The sequence below is a fragment of the Danio rerio genome, chromosome 14 (genome assembly GCF_049306965.1).
Source record: "Danio rerio strain Tuebingen ecotype United States chromosome 14, GRCz12tu, whole genome shotgun sequence".
Lineage (NCBI taxonomy): Eukaryota > Metazoa > Chordata > Actinopteri > Cypriniformes > Danionidae > Danio > Danio rerio.
In genome coordinates, this window is record NC_133189.1 from 51,721,097 (window position 1) to 51,744,168 (window position 23,072).

The 23,072-nt window shown below is 32.0% G+C and overlaps 1 protein-coding gene across 4 annotated transcripts in view; it reads right to left on the reverse strand.

Moving 5' to 3' along the window:
* fstl5 (follistatin-like 5) overlaps positions 1-23,072 on the reverse strand; it is a 389,212-nt gene that overhangs the window by 73,616 nt on the left and 292,524 nt on the right. For 3 of the 4 annotated variants that reach the window (XM_073921519.1, XM_073921520.1, NM_001031842.2), the window contains 2 exons: positions 19,780-19,946; positions 9,178-9,298 (listed from right to left, as the gene is read on the reverse strand). In XM_073921519.1, the coding sequence (XP_073777620.1) occupies positions 9,178-9,298; positions 19,780-19,946 (288 nt within the window). Of the gene's footprint in view, positions 1-9,177; positions 9,299-19,779; positions 20,000-23,072 lie in introns of all 4 variants that reach the window. The other variant, XM_073921521.1, reaches the window with a different exon arrangement.

Consider the following 23,072-nt stretch of genomic DNA (forward strand, 5'->3'; position numbering starts at 1 on the left):
TAATTAGTTCGTTCGTTCGTTCGTTCGTTCGTTCGTTCGTTCGTTAATTAATTAATTAATTCATTCATTCATTCGTTCATTCGTTCATTCATTCGCTCATTCATTCATTCATTCGCTCATTCATTCATTCATTCATTCATTCGTTCATTCATTCATTCATTCGTTCATTCATTAATTCAAGAATGTTTTAATGCAATATCCCAAAAGCTCATAAAAATAGATGCAAACATGTATTACTTAGTCAAAAACATAATTAAATATTAAAACAAATGATATTTCAATACAAAAGACAAGCCTAGAACAATAATAAACACATTCCTTTTATTTAACCAGTTGACTTTATTCGTAAGATATGATAGGAAACAGGAGGAAGTGTTTGGACAGCAGTTGCAGGGCATATTTTGAACACGCAAGGGGGTTGATTTAATGAAATGCTGTGCTTCAAGGCACAGGGAGCAAAAACCTGAGCCTTAAGCTCCCAGACTATTTACTGTGGAGTTCAGCTTACGATTGGAAAACAGAAATCATTTAGTGTAAAAATCGCGAGCTCAGGCTCTCATGGTGTTCCAAGATCAGCTCATTGGTAATGAGCAGATTATGATAAACAGTAAAGCGTGTGAAAAACAAAGTCATGCATGAAGGAAACATGGGAAAGCATATCAGCAGATCCACAGTGTAATAGAGTTCTGGAAAGAATAGAAATCAGTTTAAGAGTAAACTCTTAATGACTAAATTGAAGAACTAAAGCATTTGTTGTCATGACTTTTATCATATTAACAGTATATGTACATTTTTCTGAATGTATGTTTTTTGTTATTTATTTAACATTTTTAGTTTTTTTTATTATTTATAGGTCATATTAATATTACAGTAGTAACCGATACAAAAAATACTATACGTGTACATCAATTTACAGGTAAAGTCAACCTCTAAACCTCCAGTTGTCATTCTATAATGCTTTCCCGCACAAAGGATCATTGGTGCCTGAAGTGTCCATTAGCTGTTCCCTTCAGAACCCTTCATTCCGAAGGGCCTTTCAAAGTGGCCAGATTTAAACACTTCGATTTGGAACGGCACTTTAATATGGCAGTCATGATTGTTTTCAATCAGAAGTGCTCTTTAGAGGGCAACACATCCCATTGGAAACACAGCGTCAGTGTTTCAGACAGATTTAGAATTAAGGTGTTGTAATAATGTACAGTATGTGAAATAATAATGTGCTATTTGAACATGTTATTGCATGGCTATCTTGATTCTGATTGGTCAGTTATTATATTCCGAGGTATGTTTTTCCAGATAACAACCACCAAAAATAATAACAATTTTATCTGGGTACTTCAAATGTATGTATGTGTATATATATATTGTGCGTATTTACAGTCACCAGCCACTTTATTAGATACACATTGGTACCATTGGCACAACTGGGCCCAAAGTGTGCCAAGAAAATATCCCCAACATCATTACACCAGCCAAAACCATTGATACAAGCCAGGATAGATCCATGCTTTCATGGTGTTGACATCAAAATCTGACCCCGTCTGAATGTCGCAGCAGAAATCGAGACTCATCAGACCAGGCGACGTTTTTTGCCAAACTACTATTGTCCAACTTTGGTGAGCCAATTCGAATTGCAGCCTTAGTTTCCTGTTCTTAGCTGACAGGAGTGGCACCCGGTGTAGTCTTCTGCTGCTGTAGCCCATCCGCCTCAAGGTTGGACGAGTTGTGCGTTCTGCAGACCTCTGTAGTAACGAGTGGTTACTTGAGTTACTGCCTTTCTATCAGCTGGAACCAGTCTGACCATTCTCCTCTGAAATAAACAAGGCATTTACGCCCACATAACTGCGGCTCACTAGATATTTTCTCTTTTTCGGACCATTCTCCGTAAACCCTAGAGATGGTTGTGCATGAAAATCCCATTAGATCAGCCAGTCTGGCACCAACAACCATGCCATGTTTAAAGTCACTGAAATCACCTTTCTTCCCCATTCTGATGCTTGGTTTGAACTGCAGCAGATCATCTTGACCATGTCTAAATGCCTTAATGCATTAAGTTGCTGCCATAATTAGAAATTTGCATTAACAAGCAGTTGGACAGGTGTACCTAATAAAGTGGCCGGCGAGTGTATTCATGCATGTATGTAGCTTGTGTATGCAGTATATTTACATAGCTCATATTTAACCCTTGTCTAATGTTCAAATTTACTACTCTTGTTAAGTTTGTGGCTGTTTTTGCCTCAGTGACTTTTTATTGTCATTTTTTGATTGCAATACTATAAAAGCATATAGGCAGCATGGTAGCGCAGTGGGTAGCACAATTGCTTCACAGCAGCAAGGTTGCTGGTTCGATCCCTTGCTGGGTAAGTTGGGATTTCTGTGTGGAATTTGCATGTTCTCCCTGTGTTGGCGTGGGTTTCCTCTGGGTGCTTCGCTTTCCCCCACAGACCATAGCTGCATCTCAAATGGCACACTATACACCAGGGGTCACCAACCCTGTTCCTGGAGAGCGACCTTCCTGCACATTTCAGTTGCAACCCTGACCAAACACACCTGTTTGTAATTATCAAGTGCTGCTTTAGGTACTATTAATTGGTTCAGGTGTGTTTGATCAGGGTTGGGACTGAATTCTGCAGGAAGGTAGCTCTCCAGGAACAGGGCTGGTGACCCCTGCTATACACTATGCACTATGTACTTATGCACTTACACACTCAACCGCAAAGTAAATGTATGTAGTGTCGTCCCAAATGGCACACTAATGTTTTTTTACCAAGTGGAAATTCAAACCGTTTCCTTGATGTTATGTCAGTTTACAAATGTAAACATTAGGTGATGGTTGCCAAATCAGTGAAATAAATGACCAAACTATCAAATTATACCTGCCATGAGTATGACTGCATTCACCATCGGGAGGCGCTATAATCACTCTTATAGGACTATGTTGCTTTTACAATCCAAAATAAATTATTCAACATGCGATAGCTCCGCCCCTTACGCTATGTGAGCAAAACTGTGGTCGTTAAGTGCGTGAAGTGTCCATTATTACACAATTCATTTTAGCGGCTGAATGAGTGCATCATCCGGATAATTAAAGTGCCCTTATTAATTTTAGAGTTTTCAGTGTACTTAAACTATTTATACTACAAAATGGCATAGAATTGTGCATAATTATGCGATTTGGGATGCAGCTAATGACTCCAAAGACATGTGGTACAGGTGAATAACGTAAGCTAAACTGTTCGTAGAGTATAGCTGCGTCCCAAATGGCACACTATACACTATGCACTCATGCACTATGTACTTACGCACTTACACACTCAACAGGATAGTATATGTATGTAGTGTTGTCCCAAATGGCACACTAATGTTTTTTTACTAAGTGGAAATTCAAACCGTTTCCCTGATCACGTTTGACGGTTGCCAAATCAGTGAAATAAACAACAGAATTATCAAATAATACCTATCGTGAGTATTGTCGCATTCACCATCGGGAGGCGCTATAATCACTCTCGTAGGAGAATTTTGCTTTCTCCATCCAAAATAAATAAAGTTATCCAACATGTGCGTCCGATAGCTCCGCCCCTTCCGCTACGCAAGCAAACCTGCGGTCGTTGAGTGCGTGAAGTGTCCATCATTCCACACTTCATTTTAGCGGCTGAATGAGTGCATCATCCGGGTAATTAAAGTGCACTTATTATTTTAAGAGTTTTCAGTGTGAACACACTACTTACACTATTTATACTACAAAATGGCGTAGAATAGTGCATAAGTATGCGATTTGGTGTGTGAATGACTGCGTATGGATGTTTCTCAGTGATGGGTTGCAGCTGGAAGGGCATCCGTTGTGTAAACCATATGCTGAATAAGTTGGCGGTTCATTCCGCTGTGATCAGAATCAGAATCAAATAATCCAGATCAATGTAATATTTAGCATTGAAAACCGCCTGGATATACTTTACCCCTTACTTAACCTATTTTATTCTTTTAAAATGCATCACAGGACCTGTTGTAATTGTTCTTTGTTAAATTTGTTGTGATTATATTAATATTATATAAGAAAAAGATACATTATAATTTCTGTTAAATCAGCTACACTAAAATATCCCATGTTCCCTTCTCCAATGAACCCATGTTGTTTTTCATTCTTATTCTTTACTTATAGCTCAACCTAGATTTGATATAAAATAAAATAATACCTATGGACTGGCTTTTCTTTCTGTAGCTATATCCATATATATATATATATATATATATATATATATATATATATATATATATATATATATATATATATATATATATATATATATATATATATATATATGTGTGTGTGTGTGTGTGTGTGTGTGTGTGTGTGTGCATGTGCACCTGTATCAATCTCTGTGTGTATTTTATTACCTGGGGATCGAGCTGAGATTGTCCCCAGTGTGAAACGCATCAAAGCTGACAGCTCTATCACAAAATTCTCCTGGCCCCTCATCTCCTCCAATCTCCCTCCTTTTATTCCTCTGCCCTCCTTTTCTTTGTTTCCCCCCCCGTGCTTGATTTTTCTGTGAGAATAAGCTAGTGTTTCAGCTCTCCAGCATGTTAGTCTGCCATCGCTGGACCGAATAAATTCCCTGTGTGTGTATTTGTTCCTCCGTGAAATCGAGAGTCAGATTTATTAGTTTGTCTTTGTCTCTATTGGTGTGCCGACGTGTCTATTACATGCGTGTGTTATTCTGCGTCGGCGCTGATGAGCTTTCAGTCTCCTCGATTAGAGTTTCCTCTCCATTTCACCACCTGTGAGACTCAGCGGGTCTCTGTGAACCTGTCCGACCCCTTTCATTTTCCCCGCTAACACTGCTCTCAGACATCTGCGTGCTATTCTGGCTCTTTAAAAACACCCACTCGCACAAATGTGTATCTGCGTGCATGGTACAGTCGACGTCAGAATTATTAGCCCCCCTGAATTATTAGCCACCGTGTATATTTTTCTCTCTCAATTTCTGTTTAACACATTTCTAAACATAGTATTTTTAATAACTCATTTCTAATAACTGATTTCTTTTATCTTTGTCGTTATGACAGTACATAATGTCTTACTAGATATTTTTCAAGATAGTAGTCTTCAGCTTAAAGTGACATTTAAAGGCTTAACTAGGTTAATTAGGCAAGTTAGGGTAATTAGTCAAATCATTGTATAATGATGGTTTGTTCTGTAGAGTGTAGACAATCGAGAAAAAAAAAATGCTTAGGGCAGGGATGTCCAAACTCTTTCCAAAAACTGCTTTATTTCTTATTTGTTCTAGAATAAAAGCAGTTTTAAATTTTTTAAAACCATTTTCAGGCCAATATTATTAGAGCCCCTAAGGCAGGGGTGCCCAAACTCGGTCCTGGAGGGTCGGTGTTCTGCAGATTTCAGCTCCAACTTGCCTCGACACACCTGCAAGAACATTTTTAGAAAGACTAAGAGCTTGATTAGTTAGTCCTGGTGTGTCTGATTTGGGTTGGAACTAAACTTTGCAGGACACTGGCCCCAAGAATCAAGTTTGGGCACCCCTGCCTTAAGGGGTCTAATAATATTGACCTTAAAATGGTTTTAAAAAATCAAAACTGCTTTTATTTTTATAACAAATAAGAAATAAAACAAATGCAACTTTTTTCCAGAAGAAAAAAAAAATATAGGAAATACTGAGAAAAATCCCTTGCTCTCTTAAACATAATTTTAAAAAATTCACAGAAGGGCAATTCATATTTGTATATTTATATGTTCATATGTACATCTATAGAAAATATAGGGGTAGTTCACCAAAAAATAAGTATATCTGTGAATATTTGCTTACCTTAAAAAAAAACACTTCAAACCCAGTTAGAGGTTTTTTTTTTTTTTTTTGGTTCAGTTGGTTAAACACTAAAGGAGATATTCTGAAGAATGTTGGAAACCTGTTTTTCCTGATATGGAAGTCAAGGGTTACAGGTTTGTAATATTTTTCAAAATATTTTCTTTTGTGTTTTGTGTTCAACAGAAAAAATAAATAAATAAATAAAAAAACTCAAACTGGTTTGTAACAAGTTAAGGGTGAGTAAATATTTTCGGGTGAACTATCCCTTTAAGAAAATTGATAAATGTAGGACAAATGCTCTGTTTCACTGCACTAACTAGATTTATAAAAGGTCATAAAAATGTAGTATTAGTTTTATTCTATATACAGGCCTGGTAACATTTCTTCTGAATAATAATAATAATAAAAAAAAAACTCATTTACAGCGTTTTCTCTCCAAGATGACAACTGACTGTTGATTAAAATAAAATATTTTATTTTTTGCTTTTGAAAGCAGAGTTATTTCACCAACTATTGATTTCTTAACTCTTCTGAAGTGAAACATTGGTATTGTGTCATGTGAGAATTTATATAAACAGGTATGATAAAAGCTGACGCAGTGGCGCAGTGGGTAGCACTGAGAAATGTTCTGTTTTACTGGATTTATAATAGGGTTTTGTTTGATTAAAAATTTTAATATTTGTTTTATTCTATACACAGGCCTGGTAACATTTCTTCTGAATAAAAGTAATTTCAATAAATAATCCATAAAATATTGATTTCTTAACTCTTCTGAAGTTAAACATTGGTGTTGTCACGAAAATTTATAAAAACATGATTGATAAAAATGACTCTTTTTTTTGTTATTTTGATTGTCATTCTTTGATCTAAACAACATCTTTGTTATGCTACATATTTAAGAAAGACCATCAGTAGTTTGTAGAACATTAATAAGTTTTACTCAAACACATAAATAGAAATTGTAAATACTGTTTGGCCAAAACATTACTAATGTTTCTACTTCAAAGCAGTTAGGAAAGTAACTTATGGAAAAAACTTAATTTGCAACTGAAGAGTCCCAATTCAAAAACTTCTAAGTGCCGTCTGAAATTTCCTTTTTCTAAGCCTGCTTTGTTCATGTTTAATTATTTTACTTGAAAGATATGAAAATAACCTATTATTTGGCCAAAACGTGAAATCACTGCACCTACACGAAGGAGCTTGAGAAAAAAAAAAAGTCTCATTTTAGAAATAAAATTCAGATGGTACTTAAAGGCTTTTTTGTGTGTGTCTAAACTCTTCAATCACAACAAATAAAATATATTTGTTTCCCCCCAATTGCCATGTTCTGGTGCTGTACATAACACAATTTGTATTAAAATATAGAAAAAAACCTACCTTGTAACATTAAAGTCAAAATTATTAGCCCTGCTTTGAAATTTTAATAAAATCCCAAGTGTTGCTTCACAGAGAAATTTTTAATAACTAATTTATAATAAACCAAATTGTTTTGTCTTTGCCAAGATGGCTGTGCATAACATTTTTGTAATTTTCATTCAAGATCCTAAGGGGGCTAACAATATTGTTTAAAAATGCTTTTAATCCAGACTTCAACTACAAAAAAAAAAGACTTTTCCCAGAGGAAAAAAATATTAAAGTAAATACTGTGAACTTTGTCTTGGTCTGTTTAACAGCACTTGGGAAATATTTAGAAAAGGATACAAGTTTTAGAAGAGGGCTAATCATTTGGACTTCAACTGTACATCCAGTACATCTAAAATATATATATATATATATAAATTGAAATGGTCTCTTATGTTTTTTTCCCACCGTTAATATAAATACATACATCAGAGAGAGGGTTATAAAAGTTTTTCGTTTTTGTTTGTTTTATTCACCTAAGTCAACAATAAAGCAAAGCCCTGCCTGCAAAACAAAACAACATCATTACATTGTCATTATTCCAAACGGAAAAGGTGCTAAGGACAATCATTTAAAGCCAAAATGTTTATGTGTGCAGTGCAGGAAGTTAATTAAAAGCACTGTGTCTGCCATAGAGAAATGTAAACAATTTAACATGAAGAGATAGTTCACCTGTGCATTTTTGGTTGTTAAAACATTCAACAAAAAAAAAAAAAAAATAATAATAATAATAATAATTTTTTTTAAAAATGATTAAAAATTCTATAAAATAAAATAGATTTGGTACAACTGGAGTTGAAATGTGATGAAATAAAAAATGGGGGGTAAATTGTGAATTGGTAAATAAATAAATAAAAGTAAAACATTCTGCAGCTCCTGGTCATCAGGGCTCATAATTAGGTAAAGGAGAGAAAGCGGAGGCCCTGTGACTCAGACAGAAGAAGGAAATGTGTGCCGTTTCCATAATTAATTCCCTATTTCCTCCAGCTCTGACCACCATTAATTGCTAGGCAACGACTCTGGAGGCCAGTTCAATTGTTTTTCATCCAATTAAAATGTGATGTTATCATTGCGAGCCATTTGATTGCTCCGTGTTTCATGTGTCTATGAGAAACGCCAAAGGAAACAGTAAGAGTACAATTGCGTAAACACAGAGGGCCACGAAGATGCTAACACCCATTGGCCACCATTTAAACACCCATTTGCCCTATTTTTATAACAACAACAACAATAATAATAATAATAATAATAATAATAACAATAATAATAATAATAATAATAATAGTACATTTATTATATAATTATAATACAGCTATTTCATTATGTATAAATGTACATCTAATATTTTTATATATTTATTGTTAGCCTTATTTACGTATGCATTATATCATTTGCACATACATTAATATTTAAAATATATATATTTTTAAACTAACTATAAAATTGTATAATAATAATAATAATAATAATAATAATAATAATAATAATTATTATTATTATTATTATTATTATTATTATTATTATTATTATTATTATTATCATTATTATTATACTAATGCCACCACCAATACCACTACTATTACTACTAGTACTATTATCATTGTTGTTTTTTAAATAGAATTTTATATAGATATTTAATTATTCATAGCAAGAATTAAAACCACAATTAATATAATTATTTTCCCTTCAATTAATTTTATTTATTATTTATTTGTCTGTTAAATATGTATAAAAACACCACCGCATTGATCACAGAATATTTTAGCTATTACTATGACATGCAAATATAACATATAACATGCCATATATCATGTAGGATGATATGTTGTCAAATCAACATAGCGTGACTGCATATGTATACTTTATTGTCTGTCTGTCTGTATGTCTGTCATCCATCCATCCACCTATCCATTCATCCATCCAATTGACAGTGCTTGTACAGTACATCACATACCATTAACCTGCAGGGTGTGTGTCTGGAAGAGCTGCTCGTATCCGTCAGCATGGCAGGTGTAGTTGCCCATATGTGTAGTGGTCACCTTGGTAATGTACAGTGATCCATCATCTCCGAAATCCTGTTAAAAATACACAAAACCACATCAGTGCGACCTTACAGAGTGAGAGATTATGGTACACGGGTGCAAAACAACAATGTCGGAGAGCACTACTATAATCAACCAGGGCGCCATTACAAAAAATCTGCAAATCTGCAGAGTGTAATCAGACGTCTAAAAACCGGACTGCAAAGAGAGCTTGTTCTGTGGCATGGTGAAAGGAAAATACTGAGAGAAATAGAAGAAGAAAATGAGGGCGAGAACTGTTAAAAAACAGGGTAATCAATAGGAGCAGATTGTGGCGGACATTTGCATCAGTTTTCCTGCAGGCCATCATTACAGCTCTACACACACATGGACATGCACACACACATTATTTCTGAGAAAAAAAATCTCACTTAAAGAGACCGTGAATCCAAAAATCCCAAAGTTTGACATTGTTTCGTTGCTTTCATTTCAATACACTTAAAGTGATAGTTGTATGCAAACATGCAGAAAATGCTTGCACATGTTAATATCGGCTGATAAATCACCCACATGAATTTAAAGCCAGACTGTACATCAACTGTAAGACATGGATAAACAGTGGAGAAATAATTAAATTTAATAAATTATTTTAATAAATAAATATATAAATATAAGAAGGTGACGCAATGGCGCTGTGGGTAGCATGATCTCCTCACAGCAAGAAGGTCGCTGGTTTGAGTCTCGGCTGGGTCAGTTGGCGTTTCTGTATGGAGTTTGCATATTCTCCCCATGTTCGCGTGGGTTTCCTCTGATTTCCCCCACAGCCCAAAGACATGCTAATATTGACGTAGTGTATGTGTGTGAATGAGTGTGTATGTGTGTTTTCCATCATTGGGTTGCAGCTGGGCATTCGCTGCCTAAAACATATGCTGGATAAGTTGCGGGTTCATTCCGCTGTGGCGACTGCAGAATAATAAAGGGACTAAGTCGAAAAGAAAATTAATGAATGAATAAATAAAATAACTAATAAATCATATTAATAAATTAATAAATAATTAATACCAACTAATAAATAATTATTTTTTAACCAAACCAATTTAAGTCATTTTAACTTGCAACAATTAAGCTGACTTTAAAATTTGTTTAGCTCAAAAACATAAGTTGTACCGTGATTAACTTTGTAAATTAAGTTACTATTTATTAAATCATTTTTTTAAGTGTGCACAGTTTTAACAGCTCAATTGATTGTGCACTACTATTACAGAAGCAAAACGCTGCTCACAACAGGCCACAACCTCGATTGTGCAAAGAACCAAATAAACAAGCCTCTTTCGTCCCATTGTGCGCTTAATGAGTGGAAACAGCAGCACAGAAAAAGAAAGGCGAAACAAAAGGAGCCTCTGAATATGAAACAAAATCAGATCGAGCTGAGTCATTTGAAAGTCTAATGATAAGAACAGAAGAAAGACGGATCATAAAGCAACAAGCAGCAGACTGAAGACTAAAGAGAAACGCCATCAAATCCAAACAAAAAAGCACACCAAGCTAATGAATTCAAACGCCACAGTTTTCACAAGGTCAGACGGCCTTTCCTGACATCCCGATGGCAGAAACAACCCAAGGGTTCCTTCAAGGGCAATTCAGAGCCTTCTGATTAAACATGTTAATTTTTCGTTGATTAGACAGCTGCATGCAGATTAAGCCAGAATGATGCTGCATGACCGAAAACACTTGGAATCAGTTCATTCAGACTATTCATTTGTTTTTGTTGTTCATCTCATTCAGATGATTCATTCAAAAGAATGATTTGATTCTCTGTGTAATAATTTTTTTTGCGAAAAGTTGTTTGTAATGTAATTTGATAGTATATAATGCTATAATTGTTATGTTTATAACTAAACAGAAGGGTGTCGCTGTCGCCTCCCAGCAAGGTTACTAGTTCAAGTCCCAGTGGGGTCAGCTGGCATTTCTGTGTGGAGATTCCATGTTCTCCCGTGTTGGCGTGGGTTTTCTCGGGTGCTCTGGTTTCCCCCACAAGCCAAAAGACATAAGCTATAGGTGAATTGTTGCAGTTGGAAGGGCATCCGCTGCGTAAAACATGCTGGATAAGTTGGTGGTTCATTCCACTGTGTGACCCCTGATTAATAAAGGGACTAAACGGAAGGAAAATGAATGAATGAATGAATAAATAACAAACAGATTTACATTTAGTTCATTGTGTCATAGAATTAATACTCTGTTCTTTCTTTTAGCTTAGTCACAGATCTATCACGGTGTCATCACAGTGGAATGAACCAACAATTACTCAATAAATTTTACATTATGGATATGTTTTACGTGGCGGTTGCCCTTCCAGTTGCAACCCAGCACTGAGAAAACAAAAACTCGTAAACCCCTAGAGCTGGGAAAACATTCTCTGTTCTCTGATATCTAAATAGAAGGTATGTGGCTTAGGTAAGTGCAAAAAAAAGAAGAAAGCAAATAAAAAAAAAAATAAATCTCCAGAAACGGATTTACATGTCTATTTTTGATGCTATAAAGTAGCCCTAATATGACATGGATGTATTTTTATATACCATATTTGGTAAAGTCATGAATATTAATGAGCTCTAGTCTGGCAATCCTGCAGCTCATGTTAGATGACTCCATAAAACGCAGGTTGCCAGATTGACGACACAGAACCACTGCGGCAGAACTACAGCATGAACTACTATACCAATGATCACCTCACATACTAATTATGTGCTTTATTCACTGCTAAATGCCACTAATGTAAGTTTAAATATTATTTTGCGTGACATTTATTTCTGTACTGAAAGCAGCAACAGGCAGTTTACCTCAGATCTTTAAAATTAAATAACTACTCAACATATAGTTTGAACGAGTGTTACTAAATCAACAAATAACTCTATATAAATAAGTGTCTATATAAATAAGTGTGAACTTTTTATAATGTTAAAGACATTTAATATGCATTAATTAGATTAAAAACCTTACCATTTCAATGGAGAGCAGTGCACTATTTTGCGCTTTTGATTTACACCCGGCGCAAGACATGCATGGCTCTATTTGTTGCTATTTTCAAACCTGCGCAACTACAATTTTCACATTTTGCGTCACGTTGTTTAAATAGCAAATCCATTTGCGCTACTTTGTGACCTCATGGTCATGCTAGTCTGAAAGGGAGGTGTGTAAAGGTGCATTGTTGGGGTGTTGCTATTTTGAGGAACTGAAATAGATTGTGCCATTGACCAACTAAATGAAGGTCTAAAGTCAAATGCAGAGCGCATTAGTTATGTGCCTATGTGTGTGTGTGTGTGTTTGTGTATATGTGTTTTTTTTTTTTTTCCAGTTCATTCATGACAATTTGCATTTGTATAATGCTATTATTATTAGTTGTATCATTTTTTATATGCATATGTGTAATTGTTTAATAAAAACAAGTTTAGATTTGTCCACCTGTCGGGCTTTAGAGATGTATGCATCAGAATATGGGTCAGAAGAATCAAAAGTGTTTGGATATAACTTAAGTAAGTTTAAACAAACTTTTAGAAATAGTTTTGGAACAAATCTTTGCACTTAACAAACAAACTTTAATATGTAGGCTAATGGATGTTTTTAGTGGAGTGAGTACAGCGCTGTTTCCTTATCCACAAAAGTAAAGGAGTTGTGTAAAGAGTAAAAGTAAAGAGAAAGTAAAGAGGACAAATGGAGGAGGCTCATTCTTTATCCTTGCACAGATGGTCTTTAACTGTTTTCTCGTTAATGAAGCGTTCAGTTTTTCCACTTGTAAAGTCTGCCATGTAAATAGCAAATGGTATGGTAAGACTCTGATTGGTTTAATGCATGTTATGCTCAAAACACCCCCATAACTCATTAAGAGAATAAGCACAACCCTGGAAGACCAAGAACCCTGCACAGAATGTATTTTTCCCGTCCTTAAAATAGCATAAGTGGATTCGGACATGCCCCTAATGCTTTTGCGCCATGCACTTTAGACTTTGTGTCTAGAACGTTAAAATAGAGCACATACTAAACCAACAAATAACTCAGGGTGTACTTTTAATAATGTTAAAGATATTTAATATTAGATTAAAAAAACATTTTATTGGAGAGCAGTGCACTATTTTTCACTACTGGTATTTAAATGTTTCTGTTGTGTTAAATTTTGTGTGTTTTCTACCAAGGCAACCCAGAGTGCTGTAACATGATTATATAAACTGGTAGTAGGCTGGTTGTAGAGAACAAAACAAAGACAGACATTCTGGCACGAAAACATTTCACAAATTTTAAAAGAGAATAACTTTAGTTTTGTTTTTAGATTGTCAAGTATGTTCACTTAGCATGTTTCTTAAATATCTGCAAACATATCATGGCATCATTATGCTTTAGAAGAGTCAAAACTTTACATATAGCACCTTTAAACTGTTGCCTCTTTCTAATGAAGAGATGTCTAGTAGAAAATCCCTTGGAATAATGTTAAAATCAGGCTGTTCTCTTCATAACACTGGCTCGAGGAAAACTCTTCTTGATCATCCTTAATAAAGTTTTAGCCACAGTCTGTAAATCTTCTTCTTTTGTTTTATGTATTCAAAGAGTGCTTCATAATAACAGGCATTTGGCAGGTCTCATGACGCAACGCTCAGCAAGAGCGCTCATTTCCAGCACATTAATGTGCACAGGACAATTCCTCACACAAAGAAGAGATTCACTGAACTTAAGGATATTATGTCTAACTACTCAGATTAATGAGGCTCTCTGACAGCAGGCTAAAACTGAAGAAAAGAATAACAAAGTAAAACCAAGTATAATATATTTATAAAAATAAAAAACAAAATCAGCTCAATTTAATGATATTACTCCACCACAGCATTTGGATTTATAATGTTCTCTCAGACAAAAAAAAAAAAAAAAAGTTAAATTAGTTTTGACAATACAAATAAAATTCACTGAGCTTTTTTCCCCCAAATGCATAAAATGAAATGAAATAAAATGAATATATAAATTCATACTAAATAAAATTCTAAATAAAATTTTAAACAAAATAAAATAGAACTTAAAATAAAACTTAATGTAGTTAATGATATTACCCTAACTAAATATGTGGATTAATAATGTTCTCTCAAACCTAAAAGTTTTGAAAGAAAGAAAAAAGAAATAAAGAAAGAAAGAAAGAAACGCAGACAAAATGAATAATAAAATTCGATAAAAGTTGATTAGAGTTTATTGTTTCCCCAAATGCATAAAATAAAATAATAATAATAATAATAATAATAATAATAATAATAATAATAATAATAAAATAAAATAAAATAAATAAAATAAAATAAAAAAGAAAATTCGGAATAAAATGTATTTAATGATATTACGCCAACTATATATTTGGACTAATAATGTTCTGTCAAACCTAAAAAAATAAAAATAAAAAATGCAGACAAAAATAATAATAAAATTTAATTAAAGAAAATACAAAATAAAATAAACTACAAATAAAATAAAATAAAAATTTGCCCTATTATTTAAATAATAATAATTATAATATATAATATAACAGCTATTTATATAATTATATAATAATAATAATAATAAAAATAATAATAATAGTAGGCACAGTGGCTAGCACAATCCCCTAAGAGCAGGAAGGGTGCTGGTTCGAGCCCCGGCTGGGTCAGTTGGCATTTCTGTGTTTGCATGTTCACCAAGTGTTTGTGTGGGTTTCCTCCGGGTCCTGCGATTTCCCCCACAAGCCCAAAGACATGTGGTATAGGTGAATTAGGTAAGCTAAATTGTCCGTGGTGTATGTGTGTGAATGAGTGAGTATTAATGTTTCCCAGTGATGGGTTGCAGCTGGAGGGGCATCTGTTGCGTGAAACATATGCTGGATAAGTTGGCGGTTCATTCCGCTGTGGCGGCCCCTGATTAATAAAGGTTTGAGACGAAAAAAATATGTAAAAATAAATGTAAATGAACGAATGAATCAATAAATGAATGAAAAAATAAATAAATAAATAAATAAAATAAATAAATAAATAAACAACTAAATAAATAAATAAATAAATAATAATAATAATAATAATAATAATAATAATAATAGTAATAATAATAATAATAATAAAAGAAGAAGATTATAAGTTGGTACCTGATCTGACGTACGCACACACGCATGCACACAAACGCACACTCAGACACTGTGTTACCCCAACAATACTTAACATAAACACGGGCACATCAAACCAAACTAAATTGTTGATAAAAGAAATGAGAAAGAATAAATCAAATCCAGGCCGCTGTCATTCAGTGCTCAGGGACTGCAGATCCTCAAAGGCGCGTGATGTTTTCCTGGAGTCTTGGTTCAGGTCATCCAGATCTGCCGTTGAGCTGCTGACATTTAAACAGACTTTCCTCCGAGTCTCTATATTATTCATGTAGACGCCGCCATCTTCATGTCCCGTCTGCCTCAAACTGCAGGTCCTGACAGCCAAGTGCTCCTTCCTCATTTTAAGGCTTCATAAAGTTTTAATGCATCAAAGACGACACAAAGACTAGCGTTGGTTCAATAGACAAAAACCTCACACAACCAAGCTTTTAGCTGGTCAAATATATACACACATACCTAAAAATATGGTTGCTGCTTGTTCAAACTACTTATTTGTGATGAGCTGAATCAACATAAATCTTAAGGTTTTTTTTTTTTTGAGATATTAATTATGTTCTTAATGTATGTTCAACCAACTTGAAGGATTGTGTGGAACCCTGCATTTTTTCAGTGCACTAATAGAAATAAAAGTACACTATATATAATAAAAGTACATATATTGCATGATCATAATCACAAAAAGATAAGTAAACAAAACAGAAAAATAAAATAAAAATTGAAGTGCAGAATGTTTAAGTTAAAAAAATAATGGTCAAAGACAACCACTAAGATAAAATAAAATAAAACAAAATACAGCGTAGCACAATCATAGCTTAAAAATAATATTTAATAATAAAATTAAATAAAATATTTTTATAAAATAAAAGGAGAAATTCATTGAAACAAATTTAAGCATTTTAAATGAAAATTAATATTAATAGATGAACATGGCTAAATAACAACCACTTAAATAAAATAAAATATAGTGTAGCGCATTATTGCATAATCATAACCCACCCCGAAATAAAAAAAGTATAAAATATTTCAATAAAAATATTAATAGGTTTTTAAAAATAAAATAAACCCTTTAAAATATATATTAATCGATGAATACGGCTCAAAAACAACCACTAAATTAAACAAATACAGTGTAGCATATTAATGCAAGATCATAGTCCAAAAACTATAAAATAAATATTTTGATAAAATAAAGTATTTTAATAAAATAAAATCAAGGAAGAAATACATTGGAATAGATTTAAGCATGTATTTATTATTATAATTTTTTTTTTACCCTATAACATATAAATTAATGAACATAGCTCACACCCCTCCCCCAAAAATAATTATACAATATTATAATTAAAATACATCTTAATACAAATATTTTAATAAAACAAAAAATAAATAAATTGAAATCAATTTAAGCATGTTTTTATTTTACTTAAAATATATATTAAGTAAACATGTATTAATGGATGTTTATTTATCTATTTATTTATTCATTCATTCATTCATTCATTCATTCATTCATTCATTCATTCATTCATTCATTCATTCATTCATTTATTTATTTATTTATTTATTTATTGTTTTTACCTTTAAAACATAATAATGGTCAAAAACAACCACTAAAATAAAATAAAATACAGAATAGCCTATAAATGCATGATCATAGCCCCCAAAAATAAAATCTAAAATGTAATCTGTTTTAATAAATAATATATTAGTAAAAATATATATATATATAAAAAAAGAAGAAATAAATTGAAATAAATTTAAGCTTGTTTTTGGGTTAAAAAAATATATTAATGCATGAATATTGCTCAAAAACAACCTATAAAATAAAATTAAACAATAAAATAAAATAAAAATTAAATTAAGTAAATTAAAATAAAATAAAATAAAACAAAACGAAGGACATATTTTGTGTTAAAAATTATAGGAGCGCATAAAAGCAACATGATGAAAATGTAGCAATTAATAAACTTTCAATAATAAAGAATGGTGAAATGATCTTGTCATTTTTTTGCATTCTGTATACAAATATAGAACACAGTGTTTAATGAGTTTGTGCACATTTGTGTTGGACAAACTCAATTTCTTCCCTGCAGCACATACTGAGAGATATTCTCTATGGAGCTTTCATTTATTTAAGTGCTTCTGTTTAATTCTTTTGTTGCTTTCCTCTTAAATGCCTTCATTTCATGTAGTCTCAATCAAGCATCATAAAAGAGCACCAAACTCGTTTAGTTTCTGTGGAGTGTTTTCTCTCTCAATCCTCATTTACTCTAATGTGCTTTCTATTGAGTTGCAGCCATATTGAGTGATGTTGCGTTACAGTGTGAACATTTAAAACATCACTCATATCTCAATTTGGTATCATGGGGCCATTTTCTATCAGCTTGGGTTGGTTAAGGTTGCTGTAATAAATACATATTAGAGCTTGAGTAAAGCACATCTGAGGAACTTCTTTTAAAAACACTTTAGGCAAAACAGTGCAGGTCAATAAAAATCCAAAACAAAGCTGAAAAAAAAAATACCTTAAACAAAATGAAACAATACTAAATGAGTCTAAATGAAACAAACAAAAAAAAAATACACAAACTGAAACAAAACAAAATGAAACAAAATGAATCTAAATGAAACTAAACAAAACAAACTGAAAAAAACAAAACAAACTGAAACAAAACAAAACAAAACAAAAAACAAAACCAAAATGAAACAAAACAAAGTTATTTCAATACTTACCCAGTTGAATGAATACATTAAGAAAAAACTTTTTTTCGGATTACATGAGTAAATAAATAAAAATTAATGGTATTTTTAATATTAATAATTACATTTTTACAGTAGTATTACTTATGCATAAAATACAATTGAATATAAAATCATGAATATATGGATGGATAGATAGATAAATGAATACCATATAATATTAAAAATATAATAATATGAACAGCAGCACTCTTGCACAATATGCAGCTAATTCAGTTCAGTTTTAGAAATCACTCCATAATTCTGTGAATACTGCAGAACAGGCAGAGAAAAAAAATCTACAAATAACAATAATACTAATAATACAAATAATTCTACTACTACTAAATGAATAAATACAAAAAAAAAAAAAAAAAAAAAATATATATATATATATATATATATATATATATATATATATATATATATATATATATATATATATATATATATATATATATATATATATATATATATATATATATATATATATATATATATAGTATTTTAATATTATAGAGTTTTGGAAATAAAATAAAGAACTAATTAATAAATAAAGTAAATAAAATAAAATAAATAAAACATAAAAAATAAATTAAAATAAATTTAATAAATAGTGTTTTTAATAATATGGAATTAAAAAAAATATTCCATAATTCTGTGAATACTGCAGAACAGACAGAAAAAAAAATAAAAATAAATAAATAAATAAATAAATAAGTGAGTTAATAAAATAAACAAATAAGTAATACAAATTATAAATAAAAATAAATAAAAAACAATGAACTAATAAAATAAATGAGAAATATGTAAAAAAGAATAATTCAATAAATAAGTGAATAATAAGTTAATAAAATAAATAAATAATATTAAAATAAAAATAAATAATGAACTAATAAAATAAGTACTATAAAAATAAATAAATAATGAGTTAATAAAATAAATAAATAAGTCATAAAATATTAAATAAATAAATAACTATGAATAAAATAAATAAGTAAAATAAATAAATAAGTAAAAAATAATAATAATAAATAAATAAATAAATTGTATTTTTATTAATATGGAATTTTGGAAATCACTCCATAAACATGTAAATACTGTGGAACAGGCAGAAAAAAAAAAAAAGAAATAAATACATTAATTTAATAATTAATTAATAATGAACTAATAAAAAAATAAGTAATAATAAATAAATAAATAAATAAATAAATAAATAAATAAATAAATAAATAAATAAATAAATAAATAAATAAATAAATAAACAAATAAATAAATAATCACATTGTATTTTTACTAATATAAAACTTCCCAGTGTTGGGTTGCGACCCCTGATTAATAAAGGGACTAAGTCGAAAATAAAATGAATGAATGAATAAATATTATAGAACTTTGGAAATCACTCCAAAGTTTAGTGAATACTACAGAACAGGCAGAGAAAAAAAATCTACAAAAAAAAAAAAAAAAAAAAAAGATAAATAAATACAATTACATAAAAAGCCCAACAAAAAACTCAGTGCAGTAGACCTCAGAATGAAAAAGCATGTTCTACATGATCGGCCCCTGAGTGTGCTTTACAGATGGCTGAAACACTCACACATACACACACAAAAATACACTATATGGTAAAAGCATCACTCACGTTGATGTCCTCCAGCTCCATCATGTTGAGATCGTGGCCGTTGCGTCTCCAGATGATGGGAGGCCGCTGGTCCCCCATGATGGCACACGTGAGGACAGCGCTCTGACCCACTGTTACCGTGGTGACGCTCAGCTTCTGCTCTTCTGGAAGGCTGAGCTGGTACACCTCTGAGGACAACAAAACACACAAGGCTTGATGATTAGCTTTCTCTTGAGGAGCACTATGATGAAAAATATAGACTTCCAAACACTCATATCTCTACTGAACTTACAATACTATCACAATATATCAAGCCAGAATGATGCAGAAACATGACTAACAATAATTACCTCATTGCTAACATGTTTCTTCTATAAATTAACATGTCGCTTACATGTTCATAACAATAAATTAGCATGTTTCTAGTAAGAATTAGCATCTTGTTTAGAATTTATGATTTCTAGTGAATAAGAATGTTGCCATAAATTAACATTTCTAACATGAAGCATGCTTTCTAGCATGAATTAACATGTTTCTAGCATGAAATAGCATGATGCTAGCATGTTTATAGCATGAATTTCCAAGTTGCTGAGTGTTGCTAGCATGTTGTTTTAAACGCAAATGAAATACACTGAAAATGTTGAGCAAAACTGAATGGAGAGAAAGAAAGAGCTGAACTGAATTTAAAAGTTTTTTTTGTAAAGTGTACAGCAAAAATAAAGATGAAACATGATATTATGAATTAGCATGCAACACTTGTTGCTAACACGTTTCTAGCATGAATTAACATGCAACTAGCATGTTTCTAATGTATTAAATGTTGCTTGCATGAATCACTGTTTCTAACATGAATTAACATGTTTCTAACATTAACTTGTTTCTACCATGATTTAGCATGCTTTCTAGCATGAATTAGCATGTTTCTAGCATGACATACCATCCTATTAACATGTTTAGGTATAAATTATCATTTTGACAACATCAAATTAACGTTACTGGCAATGATGTGTGTAGAAAGTATTAACATTGTGCTATGTTGACATGTTTTTACATAAATAGGCATGTTATTACTATAAATTAGTATGTTTTCTACCATGAATTAGCATATTTCTAGCATAAAATACCATGCTGTTAACATGTTTTAGTATCAATTATCCTTTTGAAAACAAAGTTAACAGGTTACTGGCAATGACATATTTGTAGCAAGAATTAACATGGTGCTAGTATGTTGTTGACATGTTTCAAGCCTGAATTAGCATGTTATTATAATAAATTACTGGTTTCTAGCATGAATTAGCATATTTCTAGCATGAAATACCATGCTGTTAACATGTTTTAGTATCAATTATCCTTTTGAAAACATAAAATTAACATGTTACTGGCAACGACATGTTTGTAGCAAGATTTAACATGGTGCTAGTATGTTGTTGACATGTTTCAAGCCTGAATTAGCATATTACTATAATAAATTTGTGTTTTCTAACACGAATTAGCATATTTCTAGCATGAAATACCATGCTGTTAACATGTTTTAGTATCAATTATCCTTTTGAAAACATAAAATTAACGTTACTGGCAACGAAATGTTTGTAGCAAGAATTAACATGGTGCTAGTATGTTGTTGACATGTTTCAAGCCTGAATTAGCATGCTATTATAAGAAATTAGTGTTTTCTAGCACGAATTAGCATATTTCTAGCATGAAATACCATGCTGTTAACATGTTTTCGTATCATTTATGCTTTTGAAAACATAAAATTAACGTTACTGGCAACGACATGTTTGTAGCAAGAATTAACATGGTGCTAGTATGTTGTTGACATGTTTCAAGCCTGAATTAGCATGCTATTATAAGAAATTAGTGTTTTCTAGCACGAATTAGCATATTTCTAGCATGAAATACCATGCTGTTAACATGTTTTCGTATCATTTATCCTTTTGAAAACATAAAATTAACGTTACTGGCAACGACATGTTTGTAGCAAGAATTAACATGGTGCTTGTATGTTGTTGACATGTTTCAAGCCTGAATTAGCATGCTATTATAAGAAATTAGTGTTTTCTAGCACGAATAAGCATATTTCTAGCATGAAATTCCATGCTGTTAACATGTTTTAGTCTCAGTCTGGTTAAGTTGGCACCTCATTCCGCTGTGGCGACCCCAGATTAATAAAGGGATTAAGCCGAAAAGAAAATGAATAATTAAATGAATAATAAATCTTGGATGGCCTGAGAGTGAGCAAATCAACAGCAAATGTTCGTTTTTAAGTGAACTATCCCTTTAAACAAACAATAAAAGACACAAGAGTACAATTCATAAAGTGAAGCCTATGATGTATTTCTTTTCAATTACTTTACTCAGACTATTCTATCCCGAACACTTCTTTTAGATAGACTTACTTAACCGTAAAACACAATTAAAATCTTTGTTCTGTTATATTTATTTGTCCTACCGCTTACAATCGTTTCTCTGTTCCGACTGTTTATCTACAAGCTTAATTATATTAGCCGAGCTAGTAATGGTTTCTACTGCTCAGTGACTCACAAAATAGTCTAACAAACCAAGATGAAAAAGAGTTGTGATAAGATCATACATCATTATTCTGCCTGAAAAAAAACTGTGATATAATATTTTTGCCACTTTGCTTCAATGATAATTATTTGATATTTCAACAGCATACAGCTACACTGAATACCTGTGATTTCAAGTGAGAACAAGCTGTTTTTTGCAGATGCCACATTACCGGTGTGAATGTCACTTCCTATGATTCCTGGCACTTCATTAAAACAATAAACTTTACTGCAGACACTTGTGAACAAGCGTAGCGTACACTGTGCTTTTAAAGGACGACTTCTGTATTGTGCTGCTCCACTGGTAACACAGAGGCTTCATTATTTACAGAGCAAAGGGAATACATACAGAATTATTTGCTGCAATGGCCTGACTGAGAACCAGTAGTATTCAGTTCAAATACAAGACGACACACGCACATCCACACACACACACATACACACGTCTTTTGAGGGCAATATGTCTGATCTCTTTATTTGTTTGTGAGTTCTTCGAATGAAAAAGATAGCACATCATATCAAAGGCCATGCTTTTTTTTCTCTCACATTTTTCAGCCACTCTGTCCAGATTTTCTTCAAAGCTCAAAATAAGGCACATGAAAATTTGTGTACCAAAATATTCTCAAAGGCCTTGCTTTGCTTAGATCTTGAGAAAAGGCTAATTGCATAAATAGACAAATGTGTAAATAGGTCATTTTAAAAATGAGGCTTTCCCATGTTTTGGTCGTCTTTAGTTTGGTGATC